Source organism: Manihot esculenta, chromosome 12 (assembly GCF_001659605.2).
Source record: "Manihot esculenta cultivar AM560-2 chromosome 12, M.esculenta_v8, whole genome shotgun sequence".
NCBI classification, from domain to species: Eukaryota; Viridiplantae; Streptophyta; class Magnoliopsida; order Malpighiales; family Euphorbiaceae; genus Manihot; species Manihot esculenta.
The window spans coordinates 14,086,189-14,112,305 of NC_035172.2; the positions used below are offsets into that span (position 1 = coordinate 14,086,189).

Genomic DNA, 26,117 nt, shown 5'->3' on the forward strand with positions numbered 1-26,117 from the left:
AAATTTTTTATTTTTATACACGAGAGATACTAGAATCAGATCAGTGCTCGGTGGGCAGCCTCTGTTTACTTTCTTTTTTTAAATTATAGTTTTGTCTTTGAAATTCAATTTTTACTAAGTTTATTTTTATATTTTTAAAAACTCAATAATTATCATGATTTATTTTATAAAAAAATAATTTGAATAAATTTTTATAAAATTACATAAAATTTTTATTTTTTAAAATAAAAGTTTTTAAGTTAAAAAATCAAATTTATTCATTTTAAATAAAAAAATTATTAAAAACATAAATTAAACTGCATACTTATAAAATTTTTAATTTTAAATAGAGAATCAATATTTTTAATTTTTAATAACTTTCAAATATTTTCATTTTTCATTTTATCTAACCATTACTTCTTAAGAAGAGCATGAAAATGCATTTGTAGAAAGTAATAATTATATAGGAATATTTTTCATATGTTTTTTAATATAAATTGATGAAAGTGTTAATAATAATAAAATTTATAAAATAAATCATTATTTTTTAAATAAAAGATAGAAAAAATTTACTCTCAACAGGAATTGAAATAAAATAAATAATTATTTATTTAATTAATAAGATATATTAAATTAAAAAAAGAAATGCATTAACTAAAATATCTAAATGAAATGGACCCTTATGAATATTCAATGCACTAGTATATAATATAGTCATTATGACCAAAGAGTGAAGTACTATATTCACTTGTGGCTTAATCTAAATTAAAGTCTAAGTAGATTATTTTGATAAAAGGTGTCTATAATTTTTTTTTAAAAAAAAAGCAATTAATCTTAAAAATCAAACCTAACATTTCAATTTTGATAATTTAATTTAAATTTAAAAGAATTTATGTAAATCTTATCCTAATTTGAAATTAGTACTAGGGAGTGTGCTCTTTAACACAGGTAAATGATAATTAATTATGCGCGATTTAGCATTTTTATCCAAATTTTTTAATTTTGATAATTAAATTCAAAATTAAAAATTTTATATAAATTTTATCATAATTTGAAATAAGTGTATTTTTTATTATATGGTATTGATGTTGTAAAGACTAGATTGATAACGTGACCACAGTAGAACTATGTTATAATTGGTTGAAACTTGTAAGAAAGAGATGTGAGGTGGGCACCCACTCCAACACTCAAGTCAGTATCTTAAATAATAGAAAGAATGTGATGAATTGTTAAGAGTTTGAGTAATATTAGAGAATAGTGTACCTTTGCCTCTATGATCGTTCTCCTTTTATATTGTAAGAAGGTGCAGATAAATATAAAATTTTTTGATGATGATGTAACTGGCTGCTTGATATGGAACGTCGTCGGCTAATAGTTTGGTAATTCTGCAATTACAGGCGTAATGGGAATGCGCCGAATGCTTGATAACGGATTCGTGCCGAGACTTGCCTTGTCATAGAAAGAGTGGATCTTTGAGGATGAGCCGGTTGTTAAGGTGTCTGGGCTTTTCTTTTCTCGATATGGACTGCATTTTCTACTCATTAGATTCTTGCCATATGGCCCTGTCTTGTGATGACAAATCATGACTTTTCTTTGGCAATTATCATGTATTATTAGAGGTCCCCCGCTGATCTTTAATTTTTCAAATTCTATAAGGTGATATTTTGTCTTTTTTACCACGTGGCACAATTTGACTATTTGTGTCGTTTTGCCTTCCCTTGGTCATAATGTTGGCCTTATTCTTTGGTTCATATTAAAGACTTTGTCGGGTACGCCACTGTATAAGAACCCTCTTTTATCTTTTGTGTTTTGTGACTACCATCTTTGAGAGATATAGAATGGGGCACTTTCTTTCTTCTTTTTTAAGGATAACCAGGTCTGTGCGGAGGATATCATTATAGTCTATGAAGAGCAGCTGAAGATGGATTTTTTGTTGAGGCGCGTTCATACTACTGAAGGTTGTATCTTGCCTGATTATAATGTGATAGAGCATATTTTAGTCCATTTTATCATTATGTTCTTGATGTTTATTTATATTTTTTCTGCCTAATTTTGTAGTTTTAATCATGTTTTGCAGATATTAGGTGTAAAAAAACAATCCGGAGAAAATGCTCTTAAAACTGCCAAAAAGTACTAAATAGGGAAAGTGCCAAAAAAGGAAAGTTTTCAGAAAAGGAAAGTTTTCAAATAAAGAAAGTGCAGAAGTAAAAGCAAATAAGGAAAGCTCAGTCAGAAGATTATTTGAAATTCAAATCGTAGATCTTTCTTTCCTTGTTCAAAGATGTGCACACACTGCAGCAGTCATATCTTCCTATTTAGGCAGCAAGATTTCATAAAGATGCACTTGCCTCTTTTGCATTCAGCATTCAAAATTCAAACGAAGGTTCCACCTAAAAAGGAAAGACTGGACAAATTCACTTTCCCTTCTGCACATCCATCCACGCGCCCCAACTTCCCTCTGCAGAGCATCCGCGCGCGCTTCTTGCCTTCTGAAGAGCTTGCAACGCGATTCTTTCCTTTTCAGACACAACTTGGGCAGCAAGCACCTCTTGGGCAGCAAGGGCAGCACTTTCAACTATAAAAAGACACATAAGGAGCCTCCCCACAGTTTTTCCACACCCCATTGGACACACCTACAGGATTGCAAGTGACACCATCTCTTCTTCTTCCTTTCTTTATTTTTTAGTTTTTGATTCAGCCATGAGTGGCTGAAACCTTTTATTCTAGTTGAAGATTGGTTGAAACTTTGGTTGTTTTATGGATTGTGAGATCTGAACACACATTGTTTGTCTTTTAGTTATTCAATATTCATACAATTCATGCTTGATTCTATTATTGCTTTGTTATTTTTGTAATACCCGACTAGACTCCGATATCGGAATTCCTAGTTTCCAGTGGAATCTCGGATGTCGAAAACCTCTAGAAGGGTAAAATCATGTTTTTATAAAATATTTTAATGTATTTTGTAATTTTAAGTAAGAAAGGAACTGAGTTTTGAATGAAAAAGACCATGGAGACATTTCCAGGTTCAGCCGCCGAACCTCAAGTTCGGCCGCCGAACATGGGATAGTTTAGAGGGGTAAGTTAGGCTTCCGAAAGTGGTTCAGGTTCGGCCGCCGAACCTCATGTTCGGCCGCCAAACTTGCATGAGTTTTGGAGGCACTTTAGGCTTCCGAAGGTGGTCTGGCCAGCCCCTATAAAAGGCCCCGTGGCCGAAAACGGGCGAGCTTTCTCCCCTATTTTCGGCCAACAGTGAGTCTATGCTCTCCCCTGGTTGGTTTTGTTGATTTTCCTCAAATCTTTCAAGTTTTAACAAGTTCTAACTTGGTTTTGAAGAGTTTTGGAGCTAAGATCAAGTTTTGAAGCTTGGAGACCCAAGGAGCTAGATTTCTCCCATCTCCAAGTTAGGATTGTCTTTCCTCTCGATCTTCAAGAGGTAAGCTTGGATCCTACCTTTCTGGTATGTTTTAAACAAGTTTTGAGAGGTTGTGGGGTAGAAATGCATGTTTAGGTTAATGTTGAAGTTATGGGCAATGTATGATGTATATGTATGTTTAATGTGTTTGTTTTGGGGTTTAGGTTAGTTTGAGACCCCTATTTGCTTATGGAAGTATGTATGCATGTTTTAGAAGTGTTGGTTTTGAGTTGAATGGTTTAGGAGGCAAATGTGCATTGAAGAGGCTGAGTTCTGCCATTTAGAAGAACTCAGGTTTGGCAGCCGAAGGGACTTTCGACCGCCGAACCTGCCTGTGGAGGCAAGCCTTTGGCTGCCGAACCCTGCCCCCGAAAGCTGGACTTTCGGCTCTGGAAGGGAGTTTCGGCCACTGAAGGTGCCGCCGAAAGTGGCTGAGTTTCGGCTCTGGAGGGACTTTCGGCCGCCGAACCTGCCGCCGAAAGTGCCCTGTTCAGCTTTCTTTTGCATGTTTTCTATGATTGTTTTGAAGTGTTTTAGGGGGTTTTTGGAGAGTTGTTTAGAGTCATGTTCATGTATGTTTGGTCCCTCATTTGAGTCCACCTGTGTAGGTTCGGACCCCAGGAACCGAGGACCCCAGCAGTGAGGCAGCTGCTTCAGTGTCTTGTCAGAGCTAGCCTGAGGTGAGTAGAATGACTCTTTATGTTTCAAAGCAAATAATGAAAGTTTTAGCATGATTCACACATCATGAATGCCATGAGATATATTAGGTTGTTTGCATTAGAATTCACGAATATGTTGCATTGCATATTATGTTGTTGATGTGGATGAGCATTGAATGATCCATTAGCCCTCGTACGGTATGATATGATATGATGATGATACGGTATGGAAGTCCAGGAAGACCCATTCTACGTCCCTGGCACATTAGAATGTTATGATATGTTATGTAAGAGAAAGACCAAGACCCATTCTACGTTCTGGCACTAATGGAAATGTAGAGGGCTATTGGTGACAAGTTCATCCTTAAGGTGATTTGTTGTGATGTGATGCATTCCATGAGATCATATGTTTTAAATATAATATTTTATTATTCTGCTCACTGAGCTCTAGTAGCTCACCCCATTCCTTTAATCCCCCAGGTTTGCAGGTACGGGCTAGATCAGGAAGTCAACAAGAATAAGAAGTCATGTTATGTAATAGCTAGATGTGGACATGGAATTAATGAAATGTAAAGTTTAATATAGTAATGTGATGTATATTGAAGTTAGAATTGTGCTTGACCCTAGTATGTAAAGTCAATCCCTTTTTTACATGATCTATGAAATTTTTTAATGATGATTTATGTAAACCAAGCTTATAGTATGTTATGTTACCCCATTGGAGCATTTGATGAGGGCTCCAGTGTGGGGTTTGATGTTTATGCTTATAAGTTGTGCATGCACAGGTTAAGCTTGGTGAATGAAAGAAAGAAAGTTTAAAATTTTTATGTATATGTTTGATCATGTATGGGATTTATCAGGTGTACAGGATGTATGTTAGGCTTGCTACGGGTCCCAACAGCCTTATGCCGATCTGGATCCTAGCGCCGGTAGCGGTCCGGTTTTCGGGTCATTATAATTTTGATCAAATTGGCCACTTGATTATTGATTACGAGGTAATATATTGTTAGTTTGGATAATTTTAAGTCCGTAATTGCTTTAATTATTCAAACATAAGAACACTTGGTGTGAAAACTAAGGAAATTGTATGATCTAGCAACATCTCATGCGTTTAAGTAGTTAGGATTGGATCTCTCTCTCTCTTCATATAGTTAACAATTGTTTGATGTCTAAGGCCCAAGGACGTTCCTTGGCAATTTATTAATTAGTAATTAATTAGAGGACGTTTCCTAATTGGTTTAATCATAAGGAGAGATATGGTGGTGAGGAGTGTTTTCCATCTCTATAACTAATCTATTGAATCAATCAAAAGAACATAAGTTTCAATGATCAATCCAAACAACTGAAGTGGATCCAACTCTTCAACTAGACCTTTCTTGTATTTGATTTACCTTTTACTTTATTATTCGCTTATTTAATTGCTTTCAGTAGTTGCTAAATCAAATCATTCTCAAAACCCCCCATTTTAATTTTATTGCACTTTATTTTCATTTTGCTTTCAATTAATTGCTTTCAGTTTCTCATTCAGTTAATTCTCTTGGTCTTTTTAAGAAAAATAGATAAATTTTCAATCATCTGTGGATTCGATCCTTTACCACTATCTGTAGTAGTAATATTGTTGATAACCGGAAAGGTTATTTTTTACTGGCTTCGACAACCGCGAGTCATAATGCCTCCTTAATGTTGCGATCCTTAGACCTTCATGAAGGTGTAAGCATACCGCTTGGTATTGAGGGCTACAACCAGCTCAACTATAATGCCTTTTTTAAGTATTGCGATACTAAGGAAAAGGATTAAAGTATACAAGGTTGATTCTGAGAGTAAGGGAAAGAATGTAGTTGGAGAGGCAGCTCTTCGCATGGCTTTTCAAACATTATCTTCCCATAAGATGAGATAGAGTTTCTGTTAATACATTTTTGAAGGTTCTGATGTAATAAAGACTCTTCTTGAGTTTCTTTTATCTCCTTGCAATCTTTTGTGATGAACATGCTTATTTTGCCTATTTTATTCGGCAGCAAAGACATATTCTTTTGTAGATTTTAACCACCAGTTTAGTGAATGATCCTTATAAAACTTTAGTAGAATATAATAAATACCCAGAAATATAGACTAGCGGATACTCGCTTTTGCCCCGTATGATGCCATGGGCATTTTCATAATAAGTGGCTTTTATTCACCTTGGTTCTTGGCTATCAGGTTCGCCTTATCGAAATTATCTTTTAAATTATCCTTTGATGGGCCTCCTCCTTGTCCCTTGGGAATTAGTATATCCCCCCTCTTAGTTCTCCTAGCGCGGGTGACCTGTTTACAGGGATCGACACTCGAACGGTCTAGTGGGAACCACCTTGTGACTTGGCCTAGTGAAAACTATCTTGTGGTCTGGCTTGGCGAAAACTGCCTTGTGGCCTCGTTTAGTAGGATCAATGCTTGAATGGTCTGGAGTGAACAGCTTTGTGACCTGGCTTGGCGAAAACTGCCTTCAAGCCTTATTTAGTGGGACCAACATCCGAATGGTCTGGCATGATCCGCCTTGTGACCTAGCTTAGCAAAAACTGCCTTCTGGCCTTGTTTAGTGGTACTAATGCCCGAATGGTCTAGCTTGATCCACCTTGTGACCTGCCTTGGTGAAAACTGCTTTGTGGCCTTATTTAGTGGGACTAATACCCGAATGGTATGGCATGAATTACTTTGTGACCTGCCTTGGAAAAAACTGTCTTGTGGCCTTGTTTAGTGAGACCAACGCCCGAACAGTTTGGCGTGAACCGCCTTATGATCTAGTCTGGTGAAAACTGCCTTGTGGTCTTGTTTAGTGGGACTAATGTCCGAATAGTTTAACGTGAACCGCCTTGTCACCTAAGCTTAGTAAAAACTGCCTTATGGCCTTGTTTAGTGGACCAACGCCCCAATGGTCTAGTGTGAACCGCCTTGTGACCTGACCTGGTAAAAATTGTCTTGTGGCCTTGTTTCTTCTTTCTTTTGGGGAAGGCAATCCATCGTTCCTTATCACTGGAGTACACAACATATGAAAATAATCTCGTTAATTCATTATTGATAAAGTTTTCTCAAATTATAAATATTCCATGCATGGAGAATAACTTGACTATTTAGTTTGGCCAGATTATAGGACCCTATGTGAATAACCTTTGAAACCCTAAACGGTCCTTTCTAGTTCTCGCCTAGCCTACCAGGTCCGGCATTGCCACTGTTATGTTTGTTCTTTTGAGGACTAAGTCTCCCACATTGAAGGCTCGCGAACTGACCTTGCTGTTGAATATTCTGGACATTTTATTTTTGTAAACTGCCATTCTCATTACTGCCTTTTCTTGTAAGAATTCGGCTTGGTCTAAATTGAATTTCATCTCTTTGAGGTATCCTAAAATTTCAGGGTGTTGTATCTTGAAGCTGCTCACTTGTATTTCCACGGGGATGATGGCTTCTGCCCTATATATAAGGGAAAAGGGTGTTTCCCAGTAGCTATTCTAGGAGTAGTCCTGTATGCCCATAATATATGAGGCAACTCCTTGGACCAATTGCCTTTGGCTTGGTCGAGTCTTTTTTTCAGCCTTGTAATATGGTCCTATTTGTGACCTTTGTCATACTATTGGATTGGGGGTGGTAGGCCGAGCTAAACCTCAAATCAATTTTTCATTTCTTATAAAAGTCTCTAAACTTGGTACTTGCAAACTGAGTTCCATTATCGATGATCACTATTTTGGGTATTCCGAATCGAGTGAATATACTTTTGCTGACAAAAGAGTTTACTTGTTGGGTAGTGATGGACTATATTGCCTCAGCTTCCACCTATATGCTGAAGTGGTCTACTGCCACAATAACAAACTTCCTTGACCCGAACACCTTGGGGAATGGACTAAGGATGTCTATCTCCTACTGAGAGAAAGGCCAAGGGCTTCCAATGGCTGCTTGCATTTCTCCTAGGGTCCTTGGGATGTTTGCATGTACTTGCCATCTTCAATACTTCTAGACAAGTTGCTTCGCGTCCTCAATTATTATTAGCTAGTAGTACCCTTGTCTAAATGCTTTCTGGGCTATTGTCTGTGCTCCTTCATAGCTCCCGCAATGACCTTCGTAGATATTTTTTAGGATTTTCTAGCCTTCCTCTTCTATAACACATCGCAGCTATGGCTGTGTAGAGGACTTCCTGTACAACCAACCATCAATTAGTGCATATTTAAAAGATTTCCTTATTACCTGTTTAGCTTATAATGCATCGACTGGAAGATCATCTTGTGTCGAGAATTTATATACGGGCGTCATCCACGATTCCCCCTCTTTTATAGGGAAAGACTTTTCCATCTTCGTTGCTGGAGTGTGCAACTCCTCGAATTGGAATGGTTGAGTCAAGTGTTGTTCACCTGCCCCTGCCATCTTAGCTATAAGATATGACTCTTCATTATTGCCTCTAGCTATCTGGAGAAGTTCGCAATTGCCTTGTCCATCTTTGACCTTTTCTATTAAGGACTGAACCTTTTTTTCATATTCAATGAGATTTGATTCTCGGACTTTGAATTGTCCCTAGCACTGACTAACAACCAATTGTGAGTCACTAAAAATAATTAATTTTTGGATACCTAGCTCCCTGATGATTCTCAGGACCATTATTACCACCATGTACTCGACTTCATTGTTGGTGGCTTTGAAGGCGAGTTTTGCCGCATACCGAAACTTTACACCGATTTGAGACTGTAAAAGAATCCTAATTCCTGAATCTCGGCTCTGCAGGCTTTATCTTCCTAGACCTTCCGTTCTTCTATAATCACTTCAGAGGACTCTGAAAGTTCTAATGGCAGAGTCATCTCAGCGACAAAGTCGGCTAGCACTTGGATTTTCATGACCTTCCTTGGAACATAATTGATATCATAGGCTGATAATGTTACTACCTAGATGGACAATCGTCCTGATAACTCTAGTCTGTATAAAATATTTCGCAGAGGGTAATCAGTTTTGACTTCTATGATGCATGACTCAAAGTATGGTCACAACTTTGTGGCCGATATGAGTATTGCAAATGCCAATTTTTCAAGAGGAATGTAATTCAACTCTGCCCTTTTCAAAACTTGATTGGCGTAATATACTGAGTTTTGTTACTCATTGTTTTCGTGAACGAGCACCATGCTGTAATTTATGGTGATTAACTGAAATGATTAACCAATTGAGATTTTGTAATAATCGGAAAATAAGGTGCTTCAATGGTAATTTAATATTAATAATATTTTCCTTGATGAGGAAGGAAGATTGGCTACTGCTGCAATATTTGCAAAATATCTGAAGTGAAAAATTCAATTCTCACCTATGAATGCTAATTTATTGTGTTTGTAGTAACTCAAGAGTTTCCAGATAAATTTTCTTGTAGTTGCTTTGAAGATATGCTATGCACATTAAGCTTTAATGAAGGAGTAATAAAATATTAATAAATTTAATGGAGGACGAGACTTGACGTTTTGAGTAAAATGATCCAGAGCCGTTTGCTTAAGGTGTTCGTGGACAAAAAAATTTAATGAACATTTAAGTGAATGGAGAGATTCTCTCTCTAATAAATAACTAGTGGGAGCCATTCATAAATTAAAACCTTAAGAATATTGTTTGTTTAATTTAAATTTGCATTGACTAACTAATAAAATCTTAAATTAGTAATAAAAATAATAAATAGAAATAAGTAATAAATAATTTATTAATAAACTTAATACATAAAAATTTATTTAGGGATAATAGTTAAAAGAATTTTAAATTATTCATATTTTAACATATATATCTAAACTATAAATATATCTATAAAAGTTAATTAATATAACCTAAATTAACTCTATAAATTTATTTATATCATACAGTTAATTTTAATCATTAAATTTAATGAAAATACCACATCATAATATTAATTAGCATTAAAAATTAATATTTTAATATATTTGATAATAATTAAAAAACTCTAAACTTTATTTATAATTTCGAATCGCATATGTTTAAGAGTGTGATTAGTTAACACCAAAAATTAATATTTTAATATATATGACAAACATTAAAAAAATTATAAACTTTATTTATAATTTCGAATCACATATTTTTAAGAGTAGATAACTCATTTTTAAATTTTTTTTTATATTAACGAGTGTAATATTTTTATATAGTTATATGTCATAAGTACTGTGATAATATTAATTCTAAAAATCACTATTCTTCCGGCTTAAAAAATAGTTATATTTATTATATTCACTTTGACTAAACTGAAAATCAATAATCAGTTTAATAAATTTAAAATAATTAAATTCATTATACAAGATATTTTATAGAGTCATAAATTAAATTTAACTTTACCATTTTTTATTAATTAGATTTATCGTTGACTTTCAACTCAATTAAAATATATACAATAAGTATAATTAATTTTCAGATAGTGAAAATTGTGATTTTTGATTCACTAGTAGTATTATTATCATAACACTTATAATCAATAATTACGCAAAAAATTACACTTATGAATAAAAAAAAAGTTATTGGCTCTTAAAAATTTTTCATCTAAAATTATAAGTAAATCAAATTAAAATTAAAAATTAAAAAATCAAAAACTAATTTGGGGTATATTTATTAAAAAAAAGTTGAGGGTATAATTATTGAAATTGATAAAATTTGAGATTTTTTTTTATAATTATTTATTTGAATTATATTAAAATATTAATTTTTGGTATTAATTAGGATGATGAAGTGACATTTTTGTTAAATATATCGGTTATATATATATTTAGGTTGTTAGTTTATGGTATATTAATTAACTTAGTTTGAATTTATCTGTTAAAACATGAAGATTTTTTTTGCTATTATCTCATTTATTTATTTAAAATAAGTTTATTATTAAATAGTCACCAATCACGAAAAAAAAAACATCTGCAATGAATTTAGCAACAAAAAATTTCAAATAGCGACTGAATTAGGCGTGTAAAAAAAAGTAAGATTTTAGTATAAAATTAGCAACGGGAATATCTCCATAGCTAATTCAGTTGTAACTAAAATTCCTTCTTTATGGCAGATGCGGAATTTAACTGGAGTTTTATTTCCACAGCCCTTTTCTCACCCGTTCGCCCTAAATCTTCTCTCCCTCTATTTGGGTCCACCACCTAGCATATTAGAATTATTAAAGTGTTTTAAGTGAATTTTGAAAATGAATTTATCTTGAGCGCAAGTAAATAGCAACAAGAGCTTAGTTAATTTATAAATATCAACCCATCTTTATTTGTATGGATAAAAAGATTGAAATGTTAATTTATTATATTTGATATTTAATGATATTTATTATTGATACTGTAATTAATCGATTGTGTTGGAAGTGATTTTTAATTCATAGGAATAACAAAAAATTAAATCAAATATGAGAAGTATTTTTGGATTTATAAAGGACTGTTTAGATAATTAGCGACAGATATTAACAATAATAATGAAACTATGGACAATTTTCAATATAGTTTAGCAACGAAATTTAGACGGCCAGAAAGCATTACAACAACGTCCATTGCAACATCCACTGGTTTAATTTGTGACAACATTTTGCAATCCATAGCTCCATTGCTAAGGTTCGCGACAGACACTAAAGAGCATCGCTAAATACTAGCGATGAGGGCTTGAACGAGGGATTTTTACCATAAAAAATCTGTCGCTAAAACTTAGGAATGGAAAAATATCATTATTAACGTATTTTGTCCGTGACAATGCTTTTTTTAGTGAATTAATTTGATCAGGAAAAAACAAAAAAGAGACGGGGACAAAAATATGACGAAAGAAATGGGCAAAAATAATTTTTTAAACGATTTTTTTAGAACTTGGAAACTTAATATAATAGCCCGCATGGATATTTTGAAATAAAATTAAAGTGCAGTTATTTAAAAAAAAAAAAAAAACTAAACTTGAGTAATTAGAAAGTAAAATAAAATTTAAAGTTGAATGTTGAACGACGGCAGATAAAAGTTCTTCATATTTAGTTTTATTGGCCTATTAGCAACAAAAAAGCCAAATATTTTCATATTTTTGTGATTTAATTTAAATATGTAATTTTTAATATAAAAAATCAAATTTCAAAAGGTTTCTTCAAATTGAATAGGAGAGCAGAGTGTGCCGCTTTTCTACGTGGCATGATATGTGATATTCTTAATACTAAATATTGGAATCCATTTGATGTGATATTTTTAATATTAAATATTGGATTCATTTCATCATATATAACATTTGTCTAAAATAAAGTGCAAGTTGTAACTATCAAATAAGGACACGTGACAAGAATCAGACACGTAGAAAATGCAGTCTAGCATAAGGAAGAAAAGATAGGGACACTTCAACACCTTTGGCAAAATGAGCCTTCATACAAAATTACTGTTATTAAACATAACCTAATATGTCTCTATTACGTCTGTGATTGCGGGATTTCTACTCAATGGCTGGCAATGCCCCATATCAAGTAGACGATTATATTACTGTCGAATTGTCAAAAAGATATCATATTCACCTCTATCCCTTACAGTATAAAAGCAAAAGAACCACAAATATTAAGGTATACTATCTCTAATACTATTCAAGTTCTAAATAATCCATCGTATCCTTTCTATCTTTCGAAATATTGATTTGAGCGTTGGAGTAACTGTCGTGACACTCATTACCGCCTCACGTTTCCTCTCTTGCAGGTTTTGACCAGTCACAACACTGTTTCATTCTAGCCATATCACCGGCCTAATCTCAATAACATCAACATTTGATATGTTTTAGTCTATTAGTACCAGAGTTATTTCCAAGACTACGAGACTTTGAATTCAAGTTCCAGTTTAATTCAATTATATAAAAAAAATTTAAGAAATTTGGATAAAAAATTGAGAATTAATGTAACTTGGTCTTTTTTTACTTAATATTAATGAAAATACTTTCAATTTTAACAGAATTAAAATTAAGAGACTATACCGTTAAATTAGTGATAAAATTCAGACTGCTAACTATAAATTTCCCATTCAATTAAAAGAAACATCTTCAGTATCAATCGATGATCAATACCCGCTTGCCTTTGGTGCGATCTATTGGGAATCTAATCCGAGATGTGCAGTGCATTCAGGTGGTGCAAGAAAAATCACTCCAGGTAAAAAAGACTAGGTAGCTTGTTTAATTTAATTTATTTTATTTTTTTTGAAAAAGTCGGGCAGCTTAATTTTATTCCTATGAAATCCTCTACACAGTTTGGAAACTTTTGAGGATTATAACGGAATAATCTCAATAAATCTGATACTATAAAAAAAACCATTAAATTCAATAATAAAGATAGTTTATTTTTTAGATTTTCTTCTTTTTCTAATATTGGATGATATATTGCAAGCAAAGTACTAGAAGTTGAACTAGATAATATGGAACTGAGAAAATTTGTGTATTATTCATCGTCCTTCTATGGTATTCCCAATAAGATTTTGCCTTTTTCGAAATGGAATTTCAGGAAAAATCGTTCCATATAATAATTATATTTACAAAACCTGTAAATTAAATTATAAACTTTTCCGAATTTCAGAGTTACAAGCATTCAAGTAGGAGGCAGAGTTAGCCCCTTGTTTTCTTCTCATATTCCATTTTAATTTGTTGTATTAAAGACAATCATCTCATGACCGTTAAGTCTCTTGCATGTCACAACGTGTAATCTCTGTGCAGCTCAGAAATAATGCTTTTTCTTTGAAACGCCTCTGCATTTACACCACGTACACTAATTCCAGCTAGCCAAGCTTTTTCTATATATACATGCTTTTCTTTTTCCTATGGAAACCTCCAGAATCACTCCTCTATTTTCTATATATATTCACACTAGCCCTTGCCTCATTTCTCATCATCCATCTGAACAGTTGTATCTCTTTTTTGAGTGCAAGTCGATTGGTTCTTGATTGAGAAGAAGTCATTAGTGATTATGGGTTCTCAAAGTTTTCTTGGGTTTTTGCTTGTGATTTTCTTTCTGATGATGGTGGGGTTTCTTTCTGGCTCATCCCAGGCTTATCAGTTTCATGTTGGTGGTAGAGATGGCTGGGTTTTAAATCCTAGTGAGAACTACACTATCTGGGCTCAGAAGAACAGGTTTCAAGTCAATGACACTCTATGTAAGCTCCACTCTTTGATTATCCTAATCTTTTCTACCTGGATTTCTTGAAGAATTTTCTAGTGATTATTTGAATTTTTCTTGCAGTTTTTAAGTACAAGAAAGGATCCAACTCAGTCTTGGTGGTGATCAAGGACGATTATTACTCATGCAACATTAAGAAGCCTATACGGTCCTTAACAGATGGTGACTCCATCTTCAAGTTTGATCGTTCAGGGCCCTTCTACTTCATCTCTGGCAATGCTGATTACTGCAATAAGGGCCAAAGATTGATCATTGTTGTTTTGGCTGTTAGACCCAAACCACAACCTGCTCCTGTTCCTGTTCCTCAATCTCCCTCTCCTGTGGCAGCTCCACCTAGTAGTTCTCCTCCACATCTGCCGCCGTCCCCGGTGGAGTCGCCCAGCGATAGCCCGACAGATCCAAGTGCTCCGGAGCCAGCGTCAGGACATTCTTCTGGCGGTTTCACCGGTTTAGGTGGGTTGGTTTTGGGTTCTAGTATTATGATGGGTATGATGTTTGGGCTAGCTTAATTTGTTTGGTTGGTTTAATTTAGGATGTCAAACCAAGAAGATTTGTTCCTTCATTGATTATTTTGTTCATTATTGTTTTGTAATAAAAATGAGTTTTTGTCTCTGTTTTTTTTTTCCTCCCAAACAAAATTTTTTTTATCAACGCTATGAATTTAAATCGATTCAATTTTTTATTTAAATCGAACCAATTTGATTCAATTCAATTGGTTTTGATTTGATGTCTCCCGTTCTTCTTTGCCTTAGCTTTTGCTTCATCGTCCATCATTGCTCCTATATCTGCTTTCATCCAAACCGCAGTTTCATCACTACCAGAGGTAGACGCAGCAGGGGCAAGGGCTCTTGAAATTTTTTAAATCTTTTTAAAATATATAGGTAATTTTTTCTAAAATATAAAAAAATTATCATTAAATCTCTATATATTTAAAAAAATTTATTAGTTTATTCTTATTTCAAAATTATTCAATTAAATGATCATATATTTTATAAAATTAAATTCTTTAATCAATTTATCAAAAAAATCTTTACTATTTTCTCTTCCCTTTTCTATTTCTTTTAATCTAAAAAATTTACTTCAGATCTTCAAAATTTCAACTCTAAAATTTCGATTGTTTCATGAAAAATATTTTTTATATTTTTTAATATTTGAGACATCGAAAAAATTTAATTAATATGAAAAATATTTTCCTAATTACAGTAAAAATTAAGTCATTTTAAAAAAAAATGACTTACTCTCCTGACAAGAGAGTCATTTTTCATGCTTTGAAATTTTTATTAAAATTTCTAAATATAAATTTATTAATATATTTTATTTTTTAAATTAAAATTAAGTATTAAAAATAAGTTATCTTATTGAAAAATATTTTTCATGAATTATCTTTTTCAACAAGATAATTTATTTTTTTTAAAAAATATTTTTTAAATGTAATTTATTTTCTACAAATAAACAAGACTTACGACTCTATTTAAAAATTTTTTTTACGTTATTCACTCATTATTTAATTTAATTTTATATATAAAAAAGTGATAATTTTTTTATTTATCTCTCTTGTTGCTAATCTATTTATATAATTGAAATTATATGCTAGACTATTAAAATTTTAAAAAAATAAATATTAAATTTTTAAAAAAAGTGTTTTGAGTAATTTAAATTATTTAATGAGTTTTATAGACTATTTAAATTTAAAAAATATAAAATTTAAATTAAAAAAATATAAGTCTAATCTAAAATAAGTTAAAGATAATTTAATTTTAAAAGCTTTTAAATATAAATAAAGTATTGTTTTTATGGATAATTGGTTAAAGTTTTAAATTTAAAAAAAATAAAAATAAAATATTATTTTATGGATAATGGATTAGAATATTTATTTTTTAGAAAAATTATTTTTTAATAGTAAACAATATGATGTAACACAACAATTCCAAAATAAATTATGAGTTGTCATTATAAAATAGGGTCACGTGACAAAAGTCAAGGGCATGATAAACCAATACGTGGTCACACCAGTGAAAAGGAAGATCTAGACACCGTAACATCCAGTTCTTCATTAAAACTCGCTTTTTTCCGAAGAGGACGAGTCTTCACATAAAGTTACTGTACTGTTAGCAGACATAATTCAGCAGATTCTCATTACGTCTATAATTACGGAATTTCTAATCAATTAACCAATGAAATTCTTTATCAATTAGTCGATACCAACTAGATTTTTAGAAAATACTATAGTTAACTCCATCTTGTTACAGTATAAAAGTGATCGCAGAGATAAAAATACACCTTCTTATATAATTACTCTTAAATTCTAAATAAGCCCTTACATTTGTCATTTTTTTTAGTTTATTGACTTGAGCGTCAGAGTAGCTGCCATAAGCTCCATCCACCTCACATTTTTTTTCTTGCAAAGTAACCATTCGCGGCACTATTTCATTTCGACCACATCACTATGTATTAAGTTATTATATTATTTTAACAATATTATTTTTTTTTATAGTTTTATATGTTCCGACTATTACGGAAAGAGTTTTATTTTTTATAATAAATATCATTAAAAGTCGACTTTATAATAGAATTAGTAAGATACTACTAAGTAATTGATCAACAACTTATATTGAAAGATATATTTACAAATACTGATAATAACGTAGTTATGAATATATTTCAATCAATAAAAAATAAATAAGAATAATCATAATTTAATTATAATAATTTATTTTCTTTTTATAAAATTCTCTCTTTAATGTGTATTTATTTGTTGTATTTTATTTGCTTTAATTATTTTTTTAAATTCGCTCCCCTGAATTAAATTTCTGCCACCGCTATTAGTTCCTATCCAATGTGTCCCAGTTTCTATCCATCATGCTTACTCCTAATTATTTTTCATGGCAGGCATAGTTGATGTTTGTGGTTTAGCAGATCATGTCTTTGGATTTGCACCACCTCCTAATGCTGTTCATGAAGATGGTTCTATCAATATGAATTATATTACCTAGTTAAGGCAAGATCAACAAGTTTTAAGTTGGCTGATATGTTCTATTTCGGAATTGTTGCTTCAAATCATTGGCTAGTCAACTGCCAAAGAAGTAAGGAAAAACCTTGTCAAGATCTTCTCCTCCAGTTGATGCGGAACCCAATGCACGCATCACCGGTTCTAGGACTCGGATTCAACAAATCTGAAAGCAACTAAAACACTTGTCAAAAGGCAGTAAAATCTATTATGTCCTACATGAAGTGTGTTAAGAAGATGTTTGATCAATTTCAAGCTTTACAAAGCTGAGGCCCTGATAATGCATTTATAAGTGCTATGCTTAAAGGTCACGATGCAGCCTATCGCCCGTTCGTGAGAGCTATTGAAGCACGCAACTTGCCAATTTTCTTCGATGATCTTTTTGCACTCTTGTTGAGCGAGGAAAGTCGACTACAAAATCACTAAAATGCCGTGGAATCTAGTGTGTTGCCAACTGCTCATCTTGCTTCTAAATCAGGAGCCTCAAATTTTCATCCGTGTTCTCACAGAGGCTCACGTGGTCGTGGACGAGAGTCTCATAATTTTCATGCACTGTAACCTGGCTCATCCGTTCTTTCACCAACGATTGTGTATCATAATTGTTAGAGTTATGGTTATCTTGCTCGCCAATGTCCAAGTGCTAAGCATGCATCTTATTATCCTCGGCCTTCTTCTAATATTGTTATTGTGCCCTTGCATCCTATGTGATCATGGACAGTTGATTCATGTCACTTCAAATGTGAATAATCATACTATTAGTTGTGTGCTAAATTCAAATAGCCTATTGTCCAATAATTTTGCATCCAATAACTCTTTTTGCAAAAACTTATAATATTAGTAAGACGCACAAACTATCCTTTCATGAGTTTTGTGCTACGGTCTCTCTACCATTACAGTTGATTTATTCTAATGTTTGGAGTCTGTCACCAGTTCTATTTAATTTTGGCTTGGCTTTTGTTATTATATCAGTTTCTTTAATCACTTTACAAAATAAGCTGGATTTATTTTCTTAAGAACAAGTTTCAAGTTTTATATGTCTTTATTCAATTTTGAACCATTGTGGAAAAATGCTTTTAAATGTCTATTAAAAATTTTCAGGTTTTTGTGAGAGTCAAAATCAAGTATTTGTAAAAATTGATTAAATATATATTTGCACATTTGTACTTTAATAGTTTTACTTATCAAACACCTCAATTTTAATCGTGACTTAATAAATATTTTAATTTTAAAAAATATTAATTTTAAACACAATTTTACCAAATCCATAATTTTAAAGTTATGTTTAAAAGTAATTTTTTAAATCCATAGTTAGATTCATAGTTTTAAATAAATTTTTAAATTCATGTTTTTAAAATGTGTTTAAAAGTAATTTTTTTTTTTTAAGTTTAAGTATTTAAAATAATATTTTTTTTTTAAAGTTTAAGTATTTAAAAGTAATGTTTTTTAAAATCTAGATGGTTATTAGGTTACGATTAAAATTAAATTGTTTAATAGACAAAAATATTAAAATACAAGTGTGCAAATATATATTTTACCTATAAAAATAAAAATAACATAACTCAACGAGTCTTTTATCCTCATACCCCTTAAAAAAAGTACGTTGAGCATAAACATATACATATCACTAAAATTGGTTGTGCCCCTCTCCACCATTCCTTTGTGCCTTATTCTTTTTTGCTTTATGCTTTTTTGCCTCATGCTTTTGAAACCGTAGTATTTATTGTCAATCGCTTGCCTTTGGTTCATGTACAACTCTCTTTACACCATGTGAACTCTTATTTAAAATTAAACCTAATTATATTGAATTACGACTGTTTGGATCTCTATGTTACTCTTGATTGTAATTGTTTGTCCCAATAAAATTGGACACTCATTTATCTTCCTGTATTTTTCTAGGTTATAATTCCATAGCAATCCATATCCATAATATCACAATTAACAGATTCAGTGTAAGATTTATCGATCGAAATAGACACTCTGCAGATTCTGTTGACTTCAATTGTCGAACCTTCCTTAATCCACCCAAGTTTGTATGGCAAAGGATGAGGTTTTGTAGGCAACTGCAGTTTCTCCACCAATTGCTTAGCTATCAGATACTCATAACTGCAACTATCGATAACTAGCCTGCAAATCGCTTCTCCCACTCGATACTTCGCTTGAAAAATCTTCCTCCTTTGCATCTCATCCTCCTGTTTCATCGAGCATAGAATTTTCTTTACCACATAGGTGATCTCTCCATCTTTAGAACCAATAATAGATCCATCGTCATCATCCACTTCCTCCTCAGATTCAACCACCTACTTAATCACATTAACCTGTCGACGATTATTATTAACTTCTCTGTGTTCTGGACAATTATTCGATCGATGACCAGGTTGCCTACAATGATAATATATATCTCCCATTGGTTTCTGATAAGAATTGGTTTTGCCTCATTTGTCTGCTGTAGTTGGTGATCAAGCATAAATTAGGTGCATTTTTCCTATTATTATTGATGCTAAATTATACATTTTCCAGCTAATTTTGTGCTTTTGATCATATTTTGCAGAAAATGATGAAAAATGAAGATTTGGTTAAAATGGCCTCAAAAGCATGAAGATTGATTTGGCCAGAGCAATTTGAGAAAATCACCCTCAGAATAACCAAGAAGGCTGCACAAAGTAAATGGAAGCATGAAGCTGAACTTCAAGTTTTATGTGCCCAGAATCGATTTGCCCAAATCACTAGGTAAATCGACAGTGTCACGCAGACTCACAGAACTGTCCAGGCCTTTGACCAGCGATTTGCCCAAATCACTAGGCAAATCGATTGATTACTAGCGCAAAATACAGACTTGCGACAAATGACGATGATTTGCCCAAATCACTGGGCAAATCGATGGTCGCGGACAGAGAACGAGCAGAAAAGGCAAGAAAGTCAAAATTCAAAATTCAAGAGTCCAAATCCATCTCAAACATGTCAAGGACACATCTGAAACACATCAAACACCCAGCAAAAGAAATTTCTTCATTCAAGAAAGTCTATTTATGAAGAAACACAATCAATGAGTGAATAAAAAATAAAATTAAAGAGGAATTCCATCACACAAGGGGTTGTTCTAGGGTGTTTTGTTTATCTATAAAAGGACAGCAAATAAGCAGCCACAAGGAGCATCGAGATCATCCAGATTTCTCAATCTAGACGCACAACCAATTCGACTCAGCTACTTTCTTATCTTCTTCTCTTTTTTTTCTTCTTTGTAAAAGTCATGAGTGGCTAAATACACTATTTTTAGTTGAAGTTAGGAAGAAGTTTCAGTTTCTGTATGAATTGGGAGATCTACACTCCATTGTTAATATTTTATTCTTCAATATTTATGCAAATTCTATTTTTCATATTATTATTGTTTTGTTATTTGGATCAATAGGGCCCATTATTCTTGATTACAAGGTAATATAATGTTAGTTTGAATACTTTAAATCCGTAATTACTTAGGTTGTTCAAACACAAGTAACAATTAGTATAACAATTAAGAAGTTGCATGATCTAACTCACCATGCGGTTGGTTAGTTAGAATTAGGTCTCTCTATTACTTAAAACAGTTGACAGTTGAAAAGTAAAAAAACCCCCAAGGACATTCTTTGGGCGACTTGTTAGCTAGTGATTGATTAGCAAACATTTTCTAATTAATCTAAACCTAAGGAGAGATTTGGTTGTGTGGAGCGTCTTCCACAATCAAAACTAATTTATTGAAATGAATAAAAGAATTTAAGTATCAATGATTAATTCCCAAACTGAAATGGATCTTATACTTCAATTAGAGCTTTTTCTCATTGATTTATCTTCTTTTAATTATTGTTTTCTTATATTGCTTAGTTTTAATTTCAGTTCATAATCAAAATCCCTCCTTCTTTCATTTTATTTTTGATTTTTTCCAAGTCATTGTTAGGAAAGTCATAGTTTCAATTCCTTGTAAATTCGATCCTATTACCACTATATACAATTCTTAATTGTTGAAATTTTAATAGGTTATTTTTTGTGGCTTCGATACCCATCAAGTGGCGACTGCTTTTCCTTTGATATCTCTCCTTTCTTCCACAGTATTTTGAAAATTGTCAGAATTTACAACCCTAGAAGGCTTTCCATTATAATTGCCTCTATACTGTTGAGTTCCTGTCGAACCAGAATTTCTGTAACTAAAATTCTGATTAGACTGATGTCGAGGCTGTCAATCAATACGTTCTTTTGCTCTTTTTGCCATTTTAATGGCATCTGCTAAAGTAAAAATTGCAGCTGCTCCTAACATACAACGAATTTCGTGATTCAGCCCTCTCTGATAATGAGCAACTTGTTGGGCTTCATTCTCATAGTTTTCACACCTTGCCTGCAACCTCAAAAACTCTGCTGTATATTTATTCACCCTTCGACTGTAAGGATGCCCATAAAGATCACTGCAACCCAAAATTACGCAGCGAAAAAAGATTTATGTTTCCCCTTTCAGGATCCGAGTGCTTCTTTTAATTTGAAAGGAAGGATAAGAAGACTAACCATTTAGATTTGACGAAAAAAAAATTGTTCCGGACTTCTGAAACGAACACTCTCAATGGTTTCCATACAAATGTTTTCATCTAGAGTGCTAGCTCTCTCAACGAATGGATTAGCTATGTGCTCCAAATCTGCAACCCAAGAAAAACGATTACGAAAAACCTATTTTTCGCAATTCAAAGGTCTTTTATGTTCACTCATTTTTCTCAGTCTTTTCATTTTCCAACACTTCTTTTTTGTAAAAGAGATGTGTTCAACCCAACCATCACAGTATTACAGATACTAATATATCTATACGATAAGTCATTTTCAAAAGAAAACGAAAAGATCTTTTATCTGTAACAGTTACAGATAGGCTGCAGATCTTTTAAATATTATTATCTCATAATAATAACAAATAATTAATATTAATAATAATAACATATTTATTATTATTAATTATACTAACGACCTCTTAGCCCATTAATATGACATAACACATAAATGACGTTCTTTTGTATGTGACCCAATAAGCTCATATTAATTGGCAATAGGCCCAGTTCGATAAGGTCCATAAATCATAAGTGGCCTCTAGCAAGACGTTATGACTACTCAATTAATATGAGGATCGATAGTCCGATAAAATCTAATAAACAGAACATGTATCAATCCCTTTGTCACACGATATTTAGTTTAAACATAAGCCATGGTCAATGTCAAACTTACAACGTTCAAACTGATAATTTCTCGATCTCTAAGTAGACTAATAAAACCAAATGATATTGATCACATTATCAATTCATTTGAGCACGGCCATGCATTTCTCAGTCTCACTTATCGAGAGGCCCAAAAGATATCCCTCTCAAAGAGAGGGATAAATTTTATCTTGATTGTTCAATATCCTCTACGTAATTTCTATTATGCTCAATCATAACCTTTATGATTGTCCGATTAAAGACAATGTTTAGTTATGTCAAAACATAACAGTCCTTATGTTGGAAACTATGACAATATCAAGTCAAAGGATTAAAACATAACTATTTTTGAGATTCACTTATGACAATAACCCATGTAGTGATCTCAATGTGGGTCCATCCAATATTTCGTTCTCTAATAAGTATCTATGATTATTGATTTATATCAACATACACACAATCATCTCATGATTATTAATCAATAATCATATTAGTCATATTTTATTATTATCATCATAATAATTAATCAGGGATGTTAATCATTATTATGTAATATACAAACAAATAATAACGATAATAAAAACCTCTTTTATTAAGAAACAAAATGACATACAAAAAGGTCCAAGATAATGGCCTAGGGCAAATATACTTACATTGACTCCCTTGAATACAGTCATGATACCGGTTATACAAAACCTGAAGATCATTAGGCAAGAATTGTTATTCAATCATTTGCTTCATCAATAGTTAGATTTGTATAGGTTCCAGCCTCCTGCGATAGCGTTCATTTTGAACAGAATTTCACCATGCTGCTACACTACCTTCTAATTTATAAGCCACAATCGGAACCTCTCAATCATCTTCTACGTTCATAACTTCAAAGAACCGATCAACCTCCGTAAACCAATCAATGACAAATTCTACATCCAACGAACTAGAAAAGTTTTGAAGGTCTATCTTTATCTTGTAACCTTCATGATAATCCTGTTGGGGATTTGCGACCACAGGATCGGCAATCACAGGATTTGGAACTGACTGTGGGCGTTCAGCTACGGCGAGCTGGTTGTTACCCTATTGTAGGGCTAGCTGTTCGATCATCTCTCTCAATTCTACCAAGGATGCCTCAATTGCAGCAAGTTGTGCCTCTTGATTGTCGGCCATGGATGAACTTCACTCTAATACCAATCTGAAATAGAATTGATTAGACTTCGTCAGGAGTTTTAACGAATAATGTTTGGCTAAGACAAAATTTAGAAATAAAAGGCTAAAAGCCAAAATCTCTTATTGAATTCTTGAAAATTGAAAAGTGTCTCAAACAGTTAAGAAAATAGTTATTTATAATAGTAAAAATCCTAATATAAAAAATTATGAAAAGATCTAAAAAAATAATAAAAATACAAAATTGACCCCTTAAATTATACAAATTTTGCCTCAAACTTTGTGACAGGCCTATGACCTTTGTCATATTTTTGAAAGTCGTGTATCTTGAAATTCCCTTTCCAAAAAGCTATCATGGGCCTCCAACGGACATCGAAAACAAAAGTTAGGCTCGATCCAAGTTTGTCATAAAATATAAGGCTAATTGCTTTGCATCAACCTTATTAGCCTAGTTTTAACAACAAACCTGTTTATCAAGGCCATCTATGTAATGAAACTATGTCGGAGCATAATAAATTTACCTCGCACCAGCTTAACCCAGTTCAGTTCACTACTCGAGTTTCTAATTGCTTTCCAAGTACTAGTAATAGAGAATGTACCTGAAGAGATAAGCTTCCAAGTAAATACATCTTCTTGGCTTTCACAAACTCTGAACCTCCTCACCTTCTTCCAATCATGTCATTAGGATCAGGTAACCTCCAAGTCTCCTACCTCCATAAATCTTTAACTTCAACTTGTCTAAGAATATCTGCATCTTCAAAATGTAGAGGGGGATATTTGTCAAGAACACTAACACCATTCAACTAGGAATGATACTAGAAGATCACATCTCCTCTACTCAACTTATAATTAAAGAACTGTCCAAAAGTATCTATAAACTTCACAATACGCCTCCATGTCCAACTAGAGTCTAGGGGTTTTGTGATTACCTAAAAGCTGAATTGTTTGATTTTATTCCTGCTAACTCAAACAATCCAAAGAGAGGTCTTAGAAGAAACAAGTTCCCAAATCAACTTCCTTACAACAACCTTATTCCAAGTTTCTAAGTCTTTCACACCCAATTCTCCCTATTTTTGGGTTTACAAACTTTATCACAAGTAACAACTCCTCCTTTCCTGCTTTCAGACCCACCACACAGTAAAAATGCCTTACAACTCTTATCTATTTCATTAGTCACAGCTTTAGGGATAATAAAAATAATACCAGTCAACAAACATACTTCTAAGTATAGCATTAGCTAATTGCTTCCTCCCTGCATAAAATAAATGCTTTGTCCAATCCTATTTATATGATCACATCAAATTAACTTACCCATATTTATTATATAGCCAAAGCAAATGGACCCAGTACAATTTTGATAATAAAACAAATAATGAAGAATTATTCATTTGGAAAGTTGGAATTTGTGAAAGGCACACTTTTGAAATTTCTCTCAATCGGTTGAAAAGAAATCCTGATACCATATTAAAAAATTCACCCAATTTTACGGTTTAAACTTATAAAAACAAGCAAATTGAGGATTCTTATAAGGTTATTGTTTCCATGTTTATCAATCAGAAACTTTGCAAGAACTTAATTATTTTTAATTAAAAAATTTTATTCTAAGAGAAATAAAAATTGTTTAAAAATTTATTTGAATTATTTTTTGACAAAATTAATTATTTCAAATAAGCCATTATTTTTTCTTTTAAAGGTCTTGATCTTCTATCTTTAAATATAAGAGAAAGTTAATCTCTATAAATTCTATTTAAATTTAATACTAAAAAATGTAACTATATATGTATAGAATAGAGTGAGAAATTTTATATACATGTGCATCCAACCAATAGGATGTGATATTAAATATTAGATTTATAGCGTGTCAATCGTCTATTTATTAGCCGGATATATGTGTATTCATTGGAATAAGAATTTCCCGAGATAGAGCCATTGGTATTGACATCCGTATCGCTGGTGTTACATCCCGCCGCATTTCAATCACCGATATATATATATATTATCCGGATCAAATTTGTAAAGAGTAGCTTACCTTAACCAATATTAAATATCCAAAAAGTTATTCAGCCAGAAACTTATATCCAAACAGTTATTCAGCCAGAAACTTTGGATCATTCCGTCGGTTTGGTTTAAAATTAAATCGAACCGAATAAATTGAAAATTAAATCAAATTAATTTTGATCAAAAATTGAATCGAATCGAACCGACCTAATTCAGTTCGATTCGATTCAGTTTGATCAGTTTTAATTTTTAATAAATTTTTTATTTTTTACACTTTATTTTTAATATTTTAAAATTTAGTTAAAATATTTTAATCTTAATATGATTTAATTTATCTATATTATTGAAAATAACATATTATTATCACTAATCGGTTCGGTTTGATTTTTTCAATCTTTTTTAGATTAAAACCGAACCGAATTAAATAAAAAATCGAACTGAATTTTTAAATTAATTCAGTTCGATTGATTTTTTTCAGTTTGAATTTAATGCTGCTCACCCTAACTTAAATTTCAAATAATACAAAGAGTTAGATATAGATTTTTTTTTCTTTTGCTGAAGT

General features: G+C 32.3%; 1 protein-coding gene across 1 annotated transcript; it reads left to right on the top strand.

Moving 5' to 3' along the window:
- The first annotated feature begins 13,854 nt into the window (after window positions 1-13,854).
- Window positions 13,855-14,806, top strand: LOC110627300 (early nodulin-like protein 2). Its single transcript, XM_021773563.1, has 2 exons — window positions 13,855-14,171; window positions 14,258-14,806. Exons 1-2 carry the CDS (start codon window positions 13,985-13,987, stop codon window positions 14,701-14,703), a joined length of 633 nt encoding a protein of 210 aa, XP_021629255.1. The 5' UTR covers window positions 13,855-13,984; the 3' UTR covers window positions 14,704-14,806.
- Window positions 14,807-26,117: the final 11,311 nt, after the last annotated feature.